General features: G+C 45.1%; 1 protein-coding gene across 1 annotated transcript in view; it reads left to right on the top strand.

Annotated features, from left to right (window-relative positions):
- The window catches only part of GOLGB1 (golgin B1), a 53,959-nt gene extending 41,623 nt beyond the window's left edge, over window positions 1–12,336 (top strand). The window contains exons 18-24 of the mRNA XM_050915480.1: window positions 683–848; window positions 1,989–2,120; window positions 5,817–5,975; window positions 6,109–6,206; window positions 6,884–7,018; window positions 9,241–9,346; window positions 10,599–12,336. Of these exons, the coding sequence (XP_050771437.1) occupies window positions 683–848; window positions 1,989–2,120; window positions 5,817–5,975; window positions 6,109–6,206; window positions 6,884–7,018; window positions 9,241–9,346; window positions 10,599–10,733 (931 nt within the window). The 3' untranslated portion in view covers window positions 10,734–12,336. The remainder of the gene's footprint in view (window positions 1–682; window positions 849–1,988; window positions 2,121–5,816; window positions 5,976–6,108; window positions 6,207–6,883; window positions 7,019–9,240; window positions 9,347–10,598) is intronic.
- Window positions 12,337–16,596: the final 4,260 nt, after the last annotated feature.

Raw genomic sequence — 16,596 nt, 5'->3', positions numbered from 1 at the left:
AAAAATGGGGGAAAAATCCTTTCAGGTATTTCAGAGATCCATCTAAGAATGACTGAACCTGGAGTGAAAGGGGTGGGGTTTTTTGTGTGAAAGATATATGGCTTATCTTTGTCCACAGTCATATAAAAACTGGTAGTGCTCCTTCCCCCTCCCCCTGCCCCCAATCTGACCCTCAAACTAACACCAGGTCTCATAAAGTTTGAAGCAGCTTACAAATTTTATTTATCTCCTGGTAAAAGAAAAGGAGATATATTTCCTGTCCAGCTTCTGCAATGTAAATGAAGTTAAGGCCTCAAGTTTGCATGTTGGGATCAATGCTATGGTTCTGGTGCGTATTTGACTGAGGCAGTGATAATGTTATGATGACAAGTGGCATTGTCAATGACTTGCTTGACAAAACTCTCTGTATAGCAAGATCAAAACAATGGCCAGGAATACTAAAAGTGTGAGCTCTGAACAATCTGCAGTGTTGAGCCAAATACAGAATACTTCCTTAAACCTGTTTTTAAGGTTCCTGTACTTAAGTGGGTTGTTTTGGTTTGGTTTAGTTATAAAACTTCTTTTCTGGCATGGGTAATGACAGGAAATAGGATCATCCTTAGCTCATTCTGAGCTAGATACCTGGATATCATAAGTGATACTGGTAACTTCCTGGTAATTTCCTTTGTGTCGTACTGGGCAGACAAGAGAAGACGGCCTGGGAAAAGCAGAACAGCAGCATAAAGGAGCAGTACCTGATGGTCATAGCAGAAAAAGACAAGCAACTGAGCCATTTACAAAGGATCACACAAGAAATGAGACTGCCCCTCAGCAAGTCTCAAATTGGAGAGGAGCACTACCAAACGAAGGTGGGTGGAAATACACAGATTCTTTATTGCATGGAAATGTGAGGCTCGAAATTCAGCCAACCTAGCATGTGTTGCTTGTATTCAGCTCATACAGATTGCAGTATCAGATTTTGTTGTGTGGCCTCCAAGGACTATACCAACAATGCATCTTGAACCATTGAAAATCTTTAGAAAACTCTGGCATACCCGTATGTGCTCTTCCATTAGTTCATGGTTCCTAATGTTTCAAGAAAGACAGTGAAAGAAACAGAGCTTCTTAGGCACCTTAGGTCCTTCTGAGCAGTACGGAACTTCTCAGGTCGGTCTTTCTGGCTATTTTAGAATTGCCTCTTGCACTGTGTTTGAATCTAAGATCTTCTGGTTTAGTTCTCCTTTTAATGTCACATTCTAATTTTTAAGTTTCCTATTGAATTTTTATTGCTGTTTTTACTGTGACAGGGATCTACAATCCTGACTCAAGCCCAGAGAGGCTGAGGATTGAACACTGCACTTTCTGCCTTCTTTCCCCTGTATCACAGTCCTAAAAGTGGAGTGAAATATGTTGAGTATTTTACTTGGTCTAGGAAAGGACAGTTGCCTGCTGCATGTACAATACCATTACATTATGAGCAAGGAAAGAACTCTCCTGCCCACATCTGTAATGTTCCAGTGAGAAGCTTTTATGTCAGTGGAGGAGGAGGAAGATCTCCCATTATCCCTTTGACACACACATGCATATAGGCGAAGAAAAAGCTAAAACAATGTGCATGTGATGCTTCCCAGGAGAATGCTTCAGTGCTAACATTTTAGTCTGTGTTAAATGAGAGCAGTATGGATATTGCTTTGGTTTTTTGTTTGTTTTTCTTGTTCTCATTCATACGCTTTTTTTTTCCTTCCTGTATTGTAGACAGCTTTAAGACAACTTTTGAGAAGGACCCATTGTATGTGCAAGCTCAGTGATCTCTCCTGATTGTTTGGATTTTCAGATGGCTTTTAGGATATTTCTGTTTATTCCCCATTTGCTGTTTTGCTTGAGCAGATCAAGTTCCAGGCCTACGAATAATGTCGGGCTTTGACCTTGGAATACTAAACAGAGAGGACTAATACAAGAGTGGGTTGTCACGTGTGCAGTATATTTTTCCATTGTTCTTTCCCTGGCAGATTTCTTCAGAAGTTCTGAGAGGGGACTTCTCGAGCCTAGAAACAGAGACAAAGCATCTCCAGGCCCAGCTAAGTGACAGTCTGAAAGAACTGCACCAAAAAGAGCTCAGAATTCAGCAGTTAAACAGCAAGGTACCAATTATATCTTATACTTGCTTGCAGAGTCCGGGATGAGGAATGTGGGGAAGAGGGTAGGCTTGAATAGGGCTCAGGGAGCAGGAATGAATCTTTCTGTTCTTGTGGGCATTTAGTGAAGTAACACAAAATCAGAAATATTAGTTAGAGACTTCTGGAGATGATCTAGTACATCCTTATGCTGCTGAAAGCAGCACTGTCACCAACATTAGATCAGGTCAGCCATGACTTTGCCTAGCTGAGTGATGAAAGACTAGAGATTCCAGAACCTCTCTGGGCCTTTGTCCAGTGTTGCTCTACACTTTTAATGCAAATGTTTTTCTTAATGTCTAGTCTGACTCTTCCAAACCACAGTCTGTGGCTACGGCACCCATTATCAAAAAGAGTTTGGCTCTGTCTACTTTATTACTCTCTTTAATTTAATTTTAAGCTATTGTAAAATGACCCTTTAACCTCCTCTTTAGCAGGCTAAAGTAGCCCATCTCTCACAGGCATCATCTGCTCCAATCCCTCAACAATCTCAGCAGCCTTTTCCTGGACTCCGTCCTATTTCTCTGTCCGTTTTAGAATCATTTATGTTGGAAAAGACCCTTAAGATTACCGAGTCCAGCCGTTAACCTAGCACTGCCAAGTCCACCACTAAGCCATGTCCATAAGCGCCACATCTACATGTCTTGTAAATACCTCCAGGGATGGTGACTCAACCACTTCCCTGGGCAGCCTGTCCCAGTGCTTGATAACCCTTTCAGTGAAGAAATTTTTTGTAATATCAAATCTAAACTTCCCCTGGCACAACTTGAGGCTGTTTCCTATCATCTTATCACTTGTTACTTGGGAAAAGAGACTGACACCCACCTTGCTACAACTTCCTTTCAGGTAGAGAGCGATAAGGTCTCCCCTCAGCCTCCCTTTATCCAGACTAAACAACCCCAGTTCCCTCAGCCGATCCTCATAAGACTTGTTCTCTAGACCCTTCACCAGCTTTGTTGCTCTTCTTTGGACACGCTCCAGCACCTCAATGTCTGTCTTGTAGTGAGGGGCCCAAAACTGAACACAGTATTCAAGGTGCGGCCTCACCAGTGCCAAGTACAGGGGGACGATCCCTTCCCTAGTCCTGCTGGCCACGCTATTTCTGAAACAAGCCAGGATGCTGTTGGCCTTCTTGGCCACCCTGGCATACTGCCGACTCATATTCAGCCGGCTGTCAACCAACACCCCCAGGTCCTTCTCCCCCAAGCCTGTGGTGTTCCGTGGGGTTGTTATGACCCAAGTGCAGGACCTGGCACTTAGCCTTGTTGAACCTCATACAATTGGCCTCGGCCCATGGATCCAGCCTGTCCAGATCCCTCTGTAGAGCCTTTCTACCCTCAAGCAGATCAACGCTCCGCCCAACTTGGTGTCATCTGCAAACTTACTGAGGGTGCATTTGATCCTCTCATCCAGATCATTGATAAAGATAGTTAACAGAGCTGACCCCAATACTGAGCCCTGGGGAACACCACTTGTGACCGGCTGCCACTGGATTTAACTCCATTCACCACAACTCTTTGGGCTCGGCCATCCAGCCAGTTTTTTACCCAGCAAACAGTACACCTGTCCAAGCCATGAGCAGCCAGTTTCTCCAGGAGAATGCTGTGGGAAACGGTGTCAAAGGCTTTACTAAAGTCTAGGTAGACAACATCCACAGCCTTTCCCTCATCCACTAAGTGGGTCACCTTGTCATAGGAGGAGATCAGGTTAGTCAAGCAGGACCTGCTTTTCATAAACCCGTGCTGACTGCGCCTGATCACCTGGTTGTCCCCTACATGTCATGTGATGGCACTCAAGATGATCTGCTCCATAACCTTCCCTGGCACCGAGGTCAGGCCGACAGTCCTGTAGTTCCCCAGATCCTCCTTCTGGCCCTTCTTGTAGATGGGCGTCTCATTTGCTAGCCTCCAGTGAACTGGGACCTCCCCAGCTGAAAATGAGTGACCTAAAACCAGTCCCAGTATTCCAGGTACAGTCTTATTGGTACCAAACAGAGCAGGTAATAACTTCCCTCAATCTGCTGGCCTTGCTTCTCCTAATGTAGCCCACGAGACAGTTTGCCTTGTTCACAACGAGGATGTTCTCTTGGCTTGTATTCAGCTGGGCAGCTGTTGTAACTCCGTGGTCCTTTAGAGTAGAGCTCTTGCCTCGGCAGTCTCTTCCCATCCTGTACTGATGCAGTGTGCAGAAGTAAACTTCTCACGTGCAGAAGTTTACACTTACCCTTATTGAACTTGAGACTTCTGTTGGCCCAATCCTCAAGTTTCTCAAGGTCCCTCCAGGTTGAAGTTTTGGTCTTTGTCATGTCAGCCACTCCCCAAAACTCAATATTGGCTGCAAATTTGCTGATGCTATACTCTATGTCATAACTTATATTGTTGCCAATGTTCAGCAATATGTGCCCCAGGCAGGCCCCAGGAGTATTGTGCTCATTGCTGGCTGTCAAGCCATCGATCATTGCCTTTGAGTCCAGTGGTCCAGCCAATTTTTAACTATGTAGCAGTTCATTTGTCAAGTTCATAGCTCCTTATTTTCCAAATGTGAATACTGTGGGTGATGATGTTAAAAGCTCTGTGTACTGGAGCTGGCTGGAATGGAGTTAACAACACAGCCCCTAGGGTGCTGTGTTACAGATTTGTGACTAGAGCCGTGTTGATAACACACCAATGTATTAGCTATTGCTAATACTATGCTTGCACAGCATTAAGGCCTTCTCCATTTCTCACTCTGCTCTCCCTGCAGTGAGTAGGCTGGGGGTGGGCAAGAGCCTGAGAGAGATCACAACTGGGACAGCTGACCTGAATGGACCAGAGGGATATTCCTGGCCTTATACAGATCACATTCAGGAGGATCAGTGACAGTAGTGTCTGAATTAGCAACTTTTCTGCCACTGAATTTTTGTGCCCTTTCTCTAAAGTGACCAGAGGGAGAAAGGAGGAGGGAAGAGGACAGAGGAGGAGAGTGAGAGAGGAGGAAAGAGAGAGAGAAGGGGAGAGGGGACAGAGAGGACAGATTGGGGGGAACAATGGGGAAGGATGGGCGGGGGGGGGGGGGGGGGGGGGGGGGGGGGGCGGGGGGGCGCAGGGAGAGGGAGGCCAGACAGGGACCAGAGAGCGAGATTATGTGAAGAAAGTTGTTTCCAGGTACCATTTCTATTGTCGGGAGTTCTTTCTAGCCTCCTGCTTTCTAGACTCCTGAAGGAAGTCCCTCCTTCAGAAGGCATGCTTGTGATCTTCAGTGCTGCCTGCGATCTTGAAAAACTTTCTGTATTTGAGTGCAGAATCACAAGCAGTCCAATTCCGACATTGAAATGGAAGACTCAGAATTTAGCAATCTTCAGAAAGAGAGTGGCATTCAAGGAGAAAGCAAGAATATAAAATCATAATTTATTATTGATATTTCTGAAAGGTTTAGGTCAATCTCAGCACTTTAGAAATCTTGTTTTGGAAGCCTGTTATTCTGTACATCGTGTTGATGTTTTGGGACTCCTGTTCTGGAAACCTTAGCCACAAGCTACTGTTGGAGATTATCGCTGGTCTTTGGACCTTAGTAACATGCAGTGTGGCAGTTCTCAATAGAATTCTTACCCTCAGTTACACAGAGAGCAATTTTGTTTTCACAAAAAAATGAGTTCTTTACTTAGCAGTTGTGTTCTCTTCTCAGCTATCTCAGGTTTTTGAGGAGAAAAATGCCCTCTCTCTCCAGCTGCGTGGTAGCAGTCGGAACATCTGTGAGAGCCATCAGCACTACAATGAGGTTCTGAACCGCTGCTTGGTGCTTGAGAGGCAGCTCCAGGAGCTGCAGTCTGCAGACAAGGGCATGGTAAGGGTGGTCTTCCTGGTGCAAGGGAGGGAAAAGCTTTATTGCAGATGGCTCCACTAACTGTGCAGCATTGTAGCTACTTTCTGTCCTCTTCATTCAGTGCTATCTGCCATACATTCATGCTTGCTTTTAGGAGTTGTTTGCAACAGATGCTGCTCCAGGAGCACCCCAAGAAAAGAATGAGCCTCAGAGAGGCAGTTACACACCAGAACTGCAGGAGTTGCAGCTGAGGTAAAGAAAGCGTGAGAAAACAGGGGTGGGGATGTTAGTCCTGATGGAGGTCTTTGGACTAGTGATGAGCCTATTTCTGTTACTCTCTGTCACAGTGTTGGAAAAACTCAGTTCCACACTAGGACCTTCTGGAAGTGGAGGAACTGTTACATGCACTTGACAGCTGTTGTTAGTTGTCTCTTTGGATAGAACTTAAAAAAATGAAGAGACAACATGCAGCAGCAATTCCAGTTGACCATCACCAGCCAAACTAGCATCTTTGATTTGATGGGCTGGGTCCTCTGTAACAGCTTAAGTATATCAGTGGTCCTGGTCTCAACGCTGTTAGCCTGAGAGTGTCTGGAATTGAGACCTAGCACATGATTCCTTGTAACCTTCTGGAACTAAGATCTAGCACATGATTCCTCATACCCTTTCAAAATAATTTTCAGAAAGTGGGGCCACGCATGACAGAGCCAAGGAACTCCTTCCTCATGTGACACAGAAGCTTCAAGAGATTTATCTTCTCTCTTGCTTTCCAAATAATTTAAATATATTAATAAAAGATAACTAAGTCTTCTATGTGAAGTGGAAGGGAATTGGAGTCTGTTCACATACTGCATCAGTGAATACAATAGAAACAGAATAGTCCATGAATTAGCCCTTTTTTTGGCATACGCTTGGTTATTTTCTGACAGGTTGTCTGAAACAGAACATTTACATAGCAGCACAAAGCAGGATCTGAGGTATTTAGAGGAGCAGCTGGAGGAAGAACGGGACCGTCGTCTTGCTGTAGAAGAGGCGCTCTCTGCAGCACAGGATCAGCTCAGGAGGTGAGGGAGCCTGAGCAAACAGGCAGTATCACCATAAAAGTGTGGTGATCCTAGCTCTGTGTTCATCTGCAGTTCATTACATCCTTCTGTCAAATGTCACTGGGGGCATAAAAACGACTATACCATGTCTATCACAGAATGGTTGAGGTTGGAAGGGACCTCCGGAGGTCATCTGGTCCAATGCCCCTGCTCAAGGAGGGCCACCTAGAGCCAGTTGCCCAGGACCATGTCCAGATGGCTTCTGAATATCTCCAAGGATGAAGACTTCACAACCTCCCTGGGCAACCTGTGCCAGTGCTCAGTCACCCTTACAGTAAAAAAGTGTTTCCTGATGTTCAGGCTATCCTCCAATTGTAGGCAAAGATAGAATGAGACAACTGACTAGACATTAAGACAAATTCTGACTAGAAATGAGATGCCAGCTTTCTCAATGAGTTAAATTAACTACTGGAAAATATAATTTGGAGACTGGGAATTGGGTGAAGGCAGAAGAGGAGTTTTAATACTTCCAGGGGATTTGTCTCCTCAGTAAGCACCTGTCTGTCATGGGCAAAACAGTCTTGACTTGAAGAATGTCACTCAATTTTAATGTATTGCCAATTAACATAAACTTTTAATTAATTTGGGTATTGAGAAACAATTAAACACTTAGGTAAAACACTTCCCCCTGCCTTTCCCAGGCTCAGCTTCAGTCTAGACACCTCTTCTCCCCCCTTCCTAGTATCCAGTCCCGTTGTTTGCACCGCACATTACACTCAGTCCCTTTGGTGAGGCAGCGTAGGAGGCTGGGGTCAGTATGTAGTGATTTCTCTCTTCTGCTCCTTGTTTCTTACTCATTTCCTCCTTCCCCTAGCAGCTACCACCCTTTGTTAAATATGTTTGAGCGGAGGCACCATATGCTCCTCTGGTTGTAGTTTTGGCACACAGCGAGGTATCATCCATTGCCAAGCCAGCTGGAACCAGCTGTGACTGGTACAGGGCACTTCATGGCCTCCTGCCACACAGCTCTCCCTTGCAACTCCCTGTTACCAAAACCTTGCCATTTATACCCAATACACTGTGTATCTCGGGTTACTTGACAGATGCCTTTATAGTCAGCAGAGAAAAGGAGGCTGACCTAGACTAGATGTTAGGATTAGGATGCAGTGAGTCACATGTTAGAAATGCCTGTTTCTCCTCATTGACTATAAAAGTGGGTTTTGTCACATAACTTGATTGTAGGCACTTCTGCTGCGCATTTCCTGGTAGTTAAAATAAACCTCACTATTGGAGTCTTTTACATGAAAACAACGGCTTTCTTCTGACACACATGCTGATTCAGCCAAAAATAATGGTCTGTATCGAAGAATTCTGGATGAAGTTCCCTGGTAATTGCTACACAACTCAGACAACTGTAGCCCCTTCTAGCATTAAACTCTATGAAAACCTCCTACAACTGATTTCACTTCACTAACTAATGTTAGCCCGAAGATTTGACAGTGCTGCTTTTGCATTTCATCCTTTAATAGTATGTTATCAATCTTGAATATCTGTCACTAGAAAACAGTTAGCACGAATCAGCAGTATTGGAACCAGAGCTGGCTTCCAAAATAATTTCACAGAATTTAAAATATACAGTTAAATCATCTGCACTGGCGTCTTTCAAGTCACACACTATGAAATTTCACTTAAAAGCCCCCATGTAGAACAGAGACCTCAGTTACGTTAAAGAGCTTGAAATTCCTGAAAGACAAAAGGAAAAAAACAGCACCAAAAAAAAAAGTTTTGAAGTGACGGGATATAAATTACGTAAGAAACGACTCCACTGCCAGCAGCTGAATTGTCCACTCTACTGGAGAGGAAAGATAATCTGCACATCATGCAGTATGGAAGTTTTACTTTTCTCTCCGACTATGGCTATGACTATGGGCACAGGAAGTGGCTGGCACTGAGCAAGTATAACTTGTATAGAGAGCACAATATGCCTACTCTGTTACGGTTTCACCAGCCTCCTGGTAGAGGAAGGAGGACTGCTGCTAGTTGGATCACCCAGTCCTGCTCAGTCTGAGCTCAGGAGGCACTACGGCTGTACAAATGAAATCAGTTCTTGTCAAGTGAGGCCATGGCTTGCTTGCAGTGGTTGATTACTTTTTGAAGAAATGCCTCCTTTCCTAAGCTTGTCTACAGTGTTGCTTTGGGGCATCATAAGAAACTGAATTTAATTTAATGTTTTTTTGCGGCAGGTTGCAGTCAAGTGAGTGGACGTCTTCCTTAAGTGCTAGCATTGATATGACTCCAGGTCATGAGCATTCCTTGCTGATTGACTCCATGGATAAAAATTTCAGCAAAGTAAGAATTTACATTCACAGCTGTCAATGATGTGAGCCCTGGCTGATGCAAGAAAATGTGAACTGAAAACTGTGAACCTACAGCAGCTAAATCCTTCTGTAGGCGTATTTAAATCTGTTCGGGTTTGTGTAGGTTTCTGCTCTTGTCTTGCTCTGTTTTCCATACTAAAAGCCACATACTGTTCTGATCGTGGCTCTGCTACAGTCTGCATAAGCAGACTAAATTTCAGAGGTCACTAAAATGTAGGCCAGCATTGTCTGTGCCTAAAATGTGGTCCTGGGTTCCTTGTGGAATATTCAAGGCCTCAGTGGTGAGCAAATAGGGAAAGTCTGTGCAAACAATGTGCAATCTCACGCATAAGAAGTATACGTTTTACTGGCCCTAGCATCTGCTGTGTCTGGAGAGTCTGTCCTTCCGTTTAGCAACCATCTCAGTTTTTCCTCACTCATCGTCTTTCAAACCTGTGTCAGTCAGGCTGGGAGCTGAAGTGGAGAGCTGCCTTTTCACTGTACTGAATGGCAGCATGGCAGTCACCTGTCCTGTTTTGCTAAGGATGAAGCCCTGCTGAAGAGTTTTCCTTCTGGTCTCTTCAAGACTTGGGGGTGGTGCTCTCAAGAGCAGAATCAGCAGAATTACGGCAAGAGCCATAACTGGATGCTACTCTGTGCTCATGCTTGGGGTTTGTTACTAGAATAGACATTTTTTTCTTTTTACTGGAACTTTGCCAGTAGATGTTACATTGTCTGAGGACTCCTGGAAGAGCCCCTGTAGAGTAAGGTCACTCCATAGCAGTTTGTTCAACAGCTTCAGAAGTCCTTTCAGCTGCAAGGGTGAAAGAATGCAACAAATAAATAATAGTTTTCTTCTTCTAGGCCAGAGAGTGAATCAGGATTCCCAGTAGCTCGAGGCTCTAGCAGAAAAGTACCATTGATCCATTTGTTTATATTTCACTCGGAGGGGCTAGAAATTTGTAGGGACCAAATGTTAAGAGGGAGATGTTCTGCATTCTGTTGCCCTTTCTCAAGCAGAATTGGAGAGAGCTGGTTCATGGGAAACCTGCAGAGAGCAGGGGAAGGGGAATATTTCACTGAGGATTGGCTCTAGAGGTCAAATCTGCAGTGGAATGGGTTTGGGAAGGTTCATGCTCATTAGCTTAAACAAACTTATCTTCATGGTCTGGAGAGCTCTGGGTGAAGGCAGCTGGGGACATATCCATTCCTGGTACTGACTGGTCTCTCTTTTACTCTTCCAGACTCGGAATATCCTTGGACTACGACGCCTGTTACGCTCTCTCTTCCGTTCCCGGACCCACTTGCCTCTGCTAGTGGCCATGTATCTGCTTGCTCTCCATGTCCTGCTCTTTCTGTGCTTTACAGGCCACCTATGAACAGGAACAGCCGCCTTTTCTTGAGCCACAGCCCTCTGTGTAATGAGGGCCTGCATTCCCTATCGGTAGGGTAGCACTTCACCCAGCTGCCTTCTTTTTCCAAATCAGCCCTTAAGAGGCAGCTGTACCCAGCAACTTGCACCTAGGTTGCTTGCTGTCTAAGTGTGCAGCAGCCAGTGCTGATGCTTGGGATCTGTTTCCAGGACATCGGCCATTCCTTCAGTGTTTTTAAATGAGTGGTACGTTTTCTGAGCCAGGGTCCTCACGTTACAAGCCTCAAGGACAGCATCTGTTCCTGTACCTGGAGGTAGCACCACTCATTTTATAAAGTATTGTGCTGTGGTAGGAATAAGAAAAATATTCCTGAGTTGCTGCAGTACTTCAACACTTCTAGGAACTGCAGGATCTTCCCCCTCTTAGACTGAATCAGTGAGTTGGGTTGGGGAAACCCTGTAGCTAGATATAAGAAAGAGAAGCTTCTTCCCTTTCTTCCATCCCTTAGATGTGGTCCGTGGCTCAGTGCTGTTTGAAATGCATATCCTAAGGAAGTTGTGGACACTTCAAGGAACATGAATTGAATTTCAAAATCGTATTTCCTGCTCAGTTGCATCTCCTGTTGAAGAAAGGGCCAAAATTAGTATATCTGGACCTGCTGAGCATTCCATTTAAAAACAGTCATATGTCTGCCCTGACAAGCCTGTAAAATAATGTCAGTAATTTAGTTATTGAAAAGGAATAGGAAACATGAAACTTTTTAGCTCTAAGTTAATAACCTTGCTGTTTATAGCATTTGTGCACCTCTCACAATGGAAGGTGCTTGCATACCTCTTGAAATGAGAGCAACTATGCTCCTGCATTCTTGTCCACTGAACCCTTGTCAGAAGCTTAAACCTGTACAGGCTGTGTTGAAGGGTTCTGTAATGTGGTATGTGGGCCCAAATCAAAGGCAGAAGCTCCAGAAATAAACTGTCCCGCCTATGCTGAGGAAGGGACTAGAGTTCTGAAACCTTCTGGCACCTCTGCTTTAGGAAAAGCCTGTTGTAGAAAGCTAGTGCTGGTCATTGGACTTGTTTGAATCTAAAGCAAACTGATGCAAATGGACTTGATCTTATAGGATATATGGAAAGCTGTGTTTTCTAAAGAACTCCTGAATATTTCCTGGAATTGAGATTGCCCCCTTCCAAAGGGAGAATGCTGAATGCAAAGAAGATAGTTCCAGTTGAGTTCCCTGTCAGAGATCAAGCGGTCGTTCTGTTCAGAGTACTTGTCAGAAGGATTGTATCTGCCTCTTGCTAGAGTATTGACAGTCATGTTTTTCCCATGGGAAAGAGGTAGTAGTTCTTTTGATATTGCTAGTAAACCAAGATTCTCTAGCCAGTGAACAAAGCCTGTTTGAGGATGGATTGATTTCATCATGGTAGCTAAAATAACTGGATGTCTGGCAGGTCCAGAACATTGGCACTATATATCCATTTGTGCACTACCCTTGATTATCTTTGTGGACTTCCTCAACTATATAAAATTCAGTGACCAAATAGTTTGCGTATAGCTTCCTGGGGCATGTGCTCTTGTATATATAATAAAGATTATTTTTCAGATGGAACTTGTGTAGTGTTGTCATGTAAATGTCAGAGGTCTCTTGAAGGTATAGTGCTGCTGTATCGTACCTTTTACAAGACCACCATGGGACTGTAGGTCACTTTTGTGTACACTTCCTTGTATGTTGATTGCAGCAGCTCTGTTTCTTCATATTATTTGAATGCCTATGGAGATGACCTTTTCCCCCATCTCACCCCTCTCTCAGCCTGTTTCAGCTTTTGCTGCAATGACAAAAGAAGGAAATAGCACTTTAATATGAAACCAATTCCAATAAAACAAGATGATCTGCTTGGGTTTACTTTTCTTTGCATTTAGGCACATTTGACTGAACACTGCACCCTTTAGAGTTGTGCAACCCCAGGAAAGATACAGGAGTTAGCAACAGCAAGCTGGAAGCATGCTACTAACTTGGATGGGACTAGTTAAAACATACTGTCCCCTTCCAACTTTCTGTAGCCAAAGACAGGTACCTTTGTTCATATTCACTACTACAATCCACCACCACCATTAGAACAAAAGCTAGTAATGGGGTGTTGTAAGACCGTAGATAATGTGTCCACTGTATTTAATAGGAGCAAGAATTATAAGCAAAGTATGTTTCCTTAAAGCCCATGATGCACGTTTTCCTGAACTGAAATAAGACAAGCTTCTGCTGGTTCGGAGACATTTAAATATTTTATACCTTCAGATGGAACAGTTACAGCTTGGATTAAATATATAAATAAATAAAATAAGACCTCAGAAGGAACTCCTGATCTGATAATCATAGTCTGACCTAACAGCTTTGTGGTTTGACCTAATGAAAGATGTGGCATTTTAGCTGATGTTCCCTGTTTCAAACATTTCAACTTTTTGTTTTCTTCTCTGTTTGATGGACCTGTCCTGCCTAGTTTTTTGATCTATCTGCAATAGAGTCTGAGAAGGAGATCGACCAATGGAGCTGTGCTCTGCTGTCTCTGGTATGCACAAGCCAATTCAGCATGGCCACTACTGAGGCAGGTCCAGGATCGGTTTTTGTGCCAGGAGGAAGGCAGCGTTACAAGCGATAGGGAGGAGTGGAAGCAGGTTACTGCACAGAGCTGTAAGAAGAACCCCTCCTTATCCTCTCAGCTACCTTTACAGAATAGGTGTGAGGCTTTGGGTATGGTAGACAAAGCGCATGATGAGACAGAAGAGGAGGAACCTATGCAAGTACTCTCACCAAGGTCAGATCAACCAACCCCTCACAACAAGAGCTGTATTAAGACCAGTGCTCAGAAGAAAACAGTGAGTTACGGTCATAGGTGACTCCCTCCTGAGCAGAACGGAGGTACTCATTGGCAGACCAGACCCTCTTTTCAGGGAAGTTTGCTGCATCCCTGGGACCCAAATCGGGGATGTCACCAGACTGATGAGCTTAGTACAGCTTTTGGACTATTACCCACTCTGGCTCTTTCATGTGGGTACTAATGATATTGCAACAAGAAGTCCAAAGTTGATCAAAATTGATTTCATGGCCCTGGGAAGAATGCTAAAGGATTCAGGAGCACAGGTATTGTTTTCCTCAATCCTCCCAGCAATGGGGAGAGACATGGGAAGAAATAGGCGTGCCCAAGACATCAATACCTGGCTCAGGCACCTCCACTAGAACTTTGTTTTTTATAACCATGGGAGAGTCTTTAAAACACAAGGTATGCTGGGGCCTGACAGGATCCACCTGTCCTGATGGGGGAAATGCATCATTTCTTGTAAACTGGCAGGACTCATTGAGAAGGCTTTAAACTAGAATCAATGGGGGAAGGGGATACCAACAGGAGAGCTGAAGGTAAGCCAGGGGTTGGCATGGCATCGCCTGAGGGTGGCAATGCTAATGGGAGCATTTATGCTGCTCCAGGGAGCACCGAGGGCTTAGGAGCACATCTGAAAAGCTTGTACACCAACGCATGCAGTATGAGAAACAAACAGGATGAACTGGAAGCGTTGGTCAGTTCCCAGAGCTATAGTACCATTGGTATTAGTGAGACTTGGTGAAATGAGTCCCATGACTGGAGTGCTACAGGCTATTCAGGAGGGCTAGGCAGGGCAGGCAAGGTGGAGGAGTTGTACTATACGTAAGGGAGAAGTTTGACTGTACAACCCTTACAGTTAGGGATGTTGTGGTTGAGAGCCTCTGGGTGAGGATTAGGGGGATGGAAAACAAAGCAGATATCATAGTGGGTGTGTACTATCAATCGCCCAGCCAGGATGATAGCACTGATGAATTATTCTATAGGCAATTAGGAGAAATCTCTGGATCAGTAGCCCTTGTCCTTATGGGAGATTTCAACTTCCCAGGCATCAACTGGGAATTCCATGCTGCTGTGACAAGCAAGACTGGGAAATTCCTGAGGTTTGTGGAAGATAACTTCTTGTCACAAGTACTCAGTGAGCCAACTATGAAAGACGCCCTCCTAGACTTGTTTGTGAATAGAGAAGAGCTCATGGGAGATGTGATGGTAGGTGGCTGTCGTGGCCACAGTGAGCATGAAATGGTTGAGTTTAAAATTTTTGGTGTAATGAGAAAAAAGGTCAGCAGAGTTGCTACCCTGGATTTCAAGAGAGCAAACTTTAAGCTATTCAGGGAGCTACTTAGCAGTGTCCCCTGGGAATCTGCTTTTGAGGGCTTAGGAGTCGTCGAGTGCTGGTCAGTTTTTAAGAAGCACCTTTTTGAAGCACAGGAGCAGGCAATTCCACTGTGTCAAAAGTCAAGCAAGCGGGGCAGAACACCAGCTTGGCTGAACAGGGAAATGCTCATGGGGCTCGAGGAAAAAGGAATTGTACAATCTCTGGAATTGAGGTCAGGCTTCACAGGAAGATTACAAAGACATGGTTCGCATATGCAGGGAGAAGACATGAAAGGCCAAATCTCAGAGTTGAAACTGGTCAGTGTTCTGTCAGACAACTAGAAAGGCTTTTTTAAGTACATTAATAGCAAGAGAAGGTCTAAAGAAAACATTGGAGTGATCCTTGTTGAAGATGGTCACCTGACTAACAGGGATGAAGAAAAAGTGGAGGTGCTTAATGCTTTTTTTGCCTCAGTCTTTAATAATATTGATAGACCTTGGGCTGCCTGGTCCCCTGAGTCAGAGGACCATGAGTGCAGGAACAGTGACTTTCCATTTGTGCACACTGAAATTGCAAGGGACCAGCTGTATCATAAAATTGTAGAATCATAAAATCTCAGAATGGTTTGGGTTGGAAGAGACCTTTAAAGATCATCTAGTCCAACCCCCCTTGCTATGGGCAGGGACACCTTCCACTAGACCAGGTTGCTCAAAGCCCCATCCAACCTGGCCTTGAACACTGCCAGGGATGGGGCATCCACAGCCTCTCTGGGCAACCTGTGCCAGTGCCTCACCACCCTCACAGTGAAGAACTGCTTCCTTACATCTAATCTAAATCTACCCTCTTTCAGTTTAAAGCCATCACCCCTTGTCCTATCACTACATGCCCTTGTAAAAAGTCCCCCTCCGGCTTTCCTGTAGGCCCCCTTGAAGTACAGGCAGGCTGCTATAAGGTCTGCCCAGAGCCTTCTCTTCTCCAGGCTGAACAACCCCAACTCTCTCAGCCTGTCTTCATAGGAGAGGTGCTCCAGCCCTCTGATCATCTTTGTGGCCCTCCTCTGGACCTGCTCCAACAGGTCCATGTCCTTCTTATGTTGGGGGCCCCAGAGCTGAACGCAGTACTGCAGGTGGGGTCTCACCAGAGAGGAGTAGAGGGGCAGAATCCCCTCCCTTGACCTGCTGGCCATGCTTCTTTTGATGCAGCCCAGGATATGGTTGGCTTTCTGGGCTGCAAGTGCACATTGCCAGGTCATGTTGAGCTTCTCATCAACCAACACCCCCAAGTCCTTCTCCTCAGGTCTGCTCTCAATCCACTCCTCGCCCAGACTGTGTTTGTGCTTGGGATTGCTCCAACCCATGTGCAGGACCTTGCCCTTGGCCTTGTTGAACTTCATGAGGTTCACACGGGCCCACCTCTCAAGCCTGTCCAGGTCCCTCTGGATGGCATCCCTTCCCTCCAACGTGTCGACTGCACCATGCAGCTTGGTGTCGTCGGCAAACTTGCTGAGGGTGCACTCAATCCCACTGTCCTTGTTGCCGACAAAGATGTTAAACAGCACTGGTCCCAATACCGACCCCTGAGAAATGCCACTTGTCACAGGTGTCCACTTGGACATCGAGCCATTGACCGCAACTCTTTGAGTGTGACCATCCAGCCAACTCCTTATCCACCGAGTGGTCCA

This window comes from Gymnogyps californianus, chromosome 1 (genome assembly GCF_018139145.2).
Source record: "Gymnogyps californianus isolate 813 chromosome 1, ASM1813914v2, whole genome shotgun sequence".
Taxonomy (NCBI): Eukaryota; Metazoa; Chordata; class Aves; order Accipitriformes; family Cathartidae; genus Gymnogyps; species Gymnogyps californianus.
Note: the sequence above shows the minus strand (reverse complement) of the source record. Positions and strands in the feature narration are given on the sequence as shown.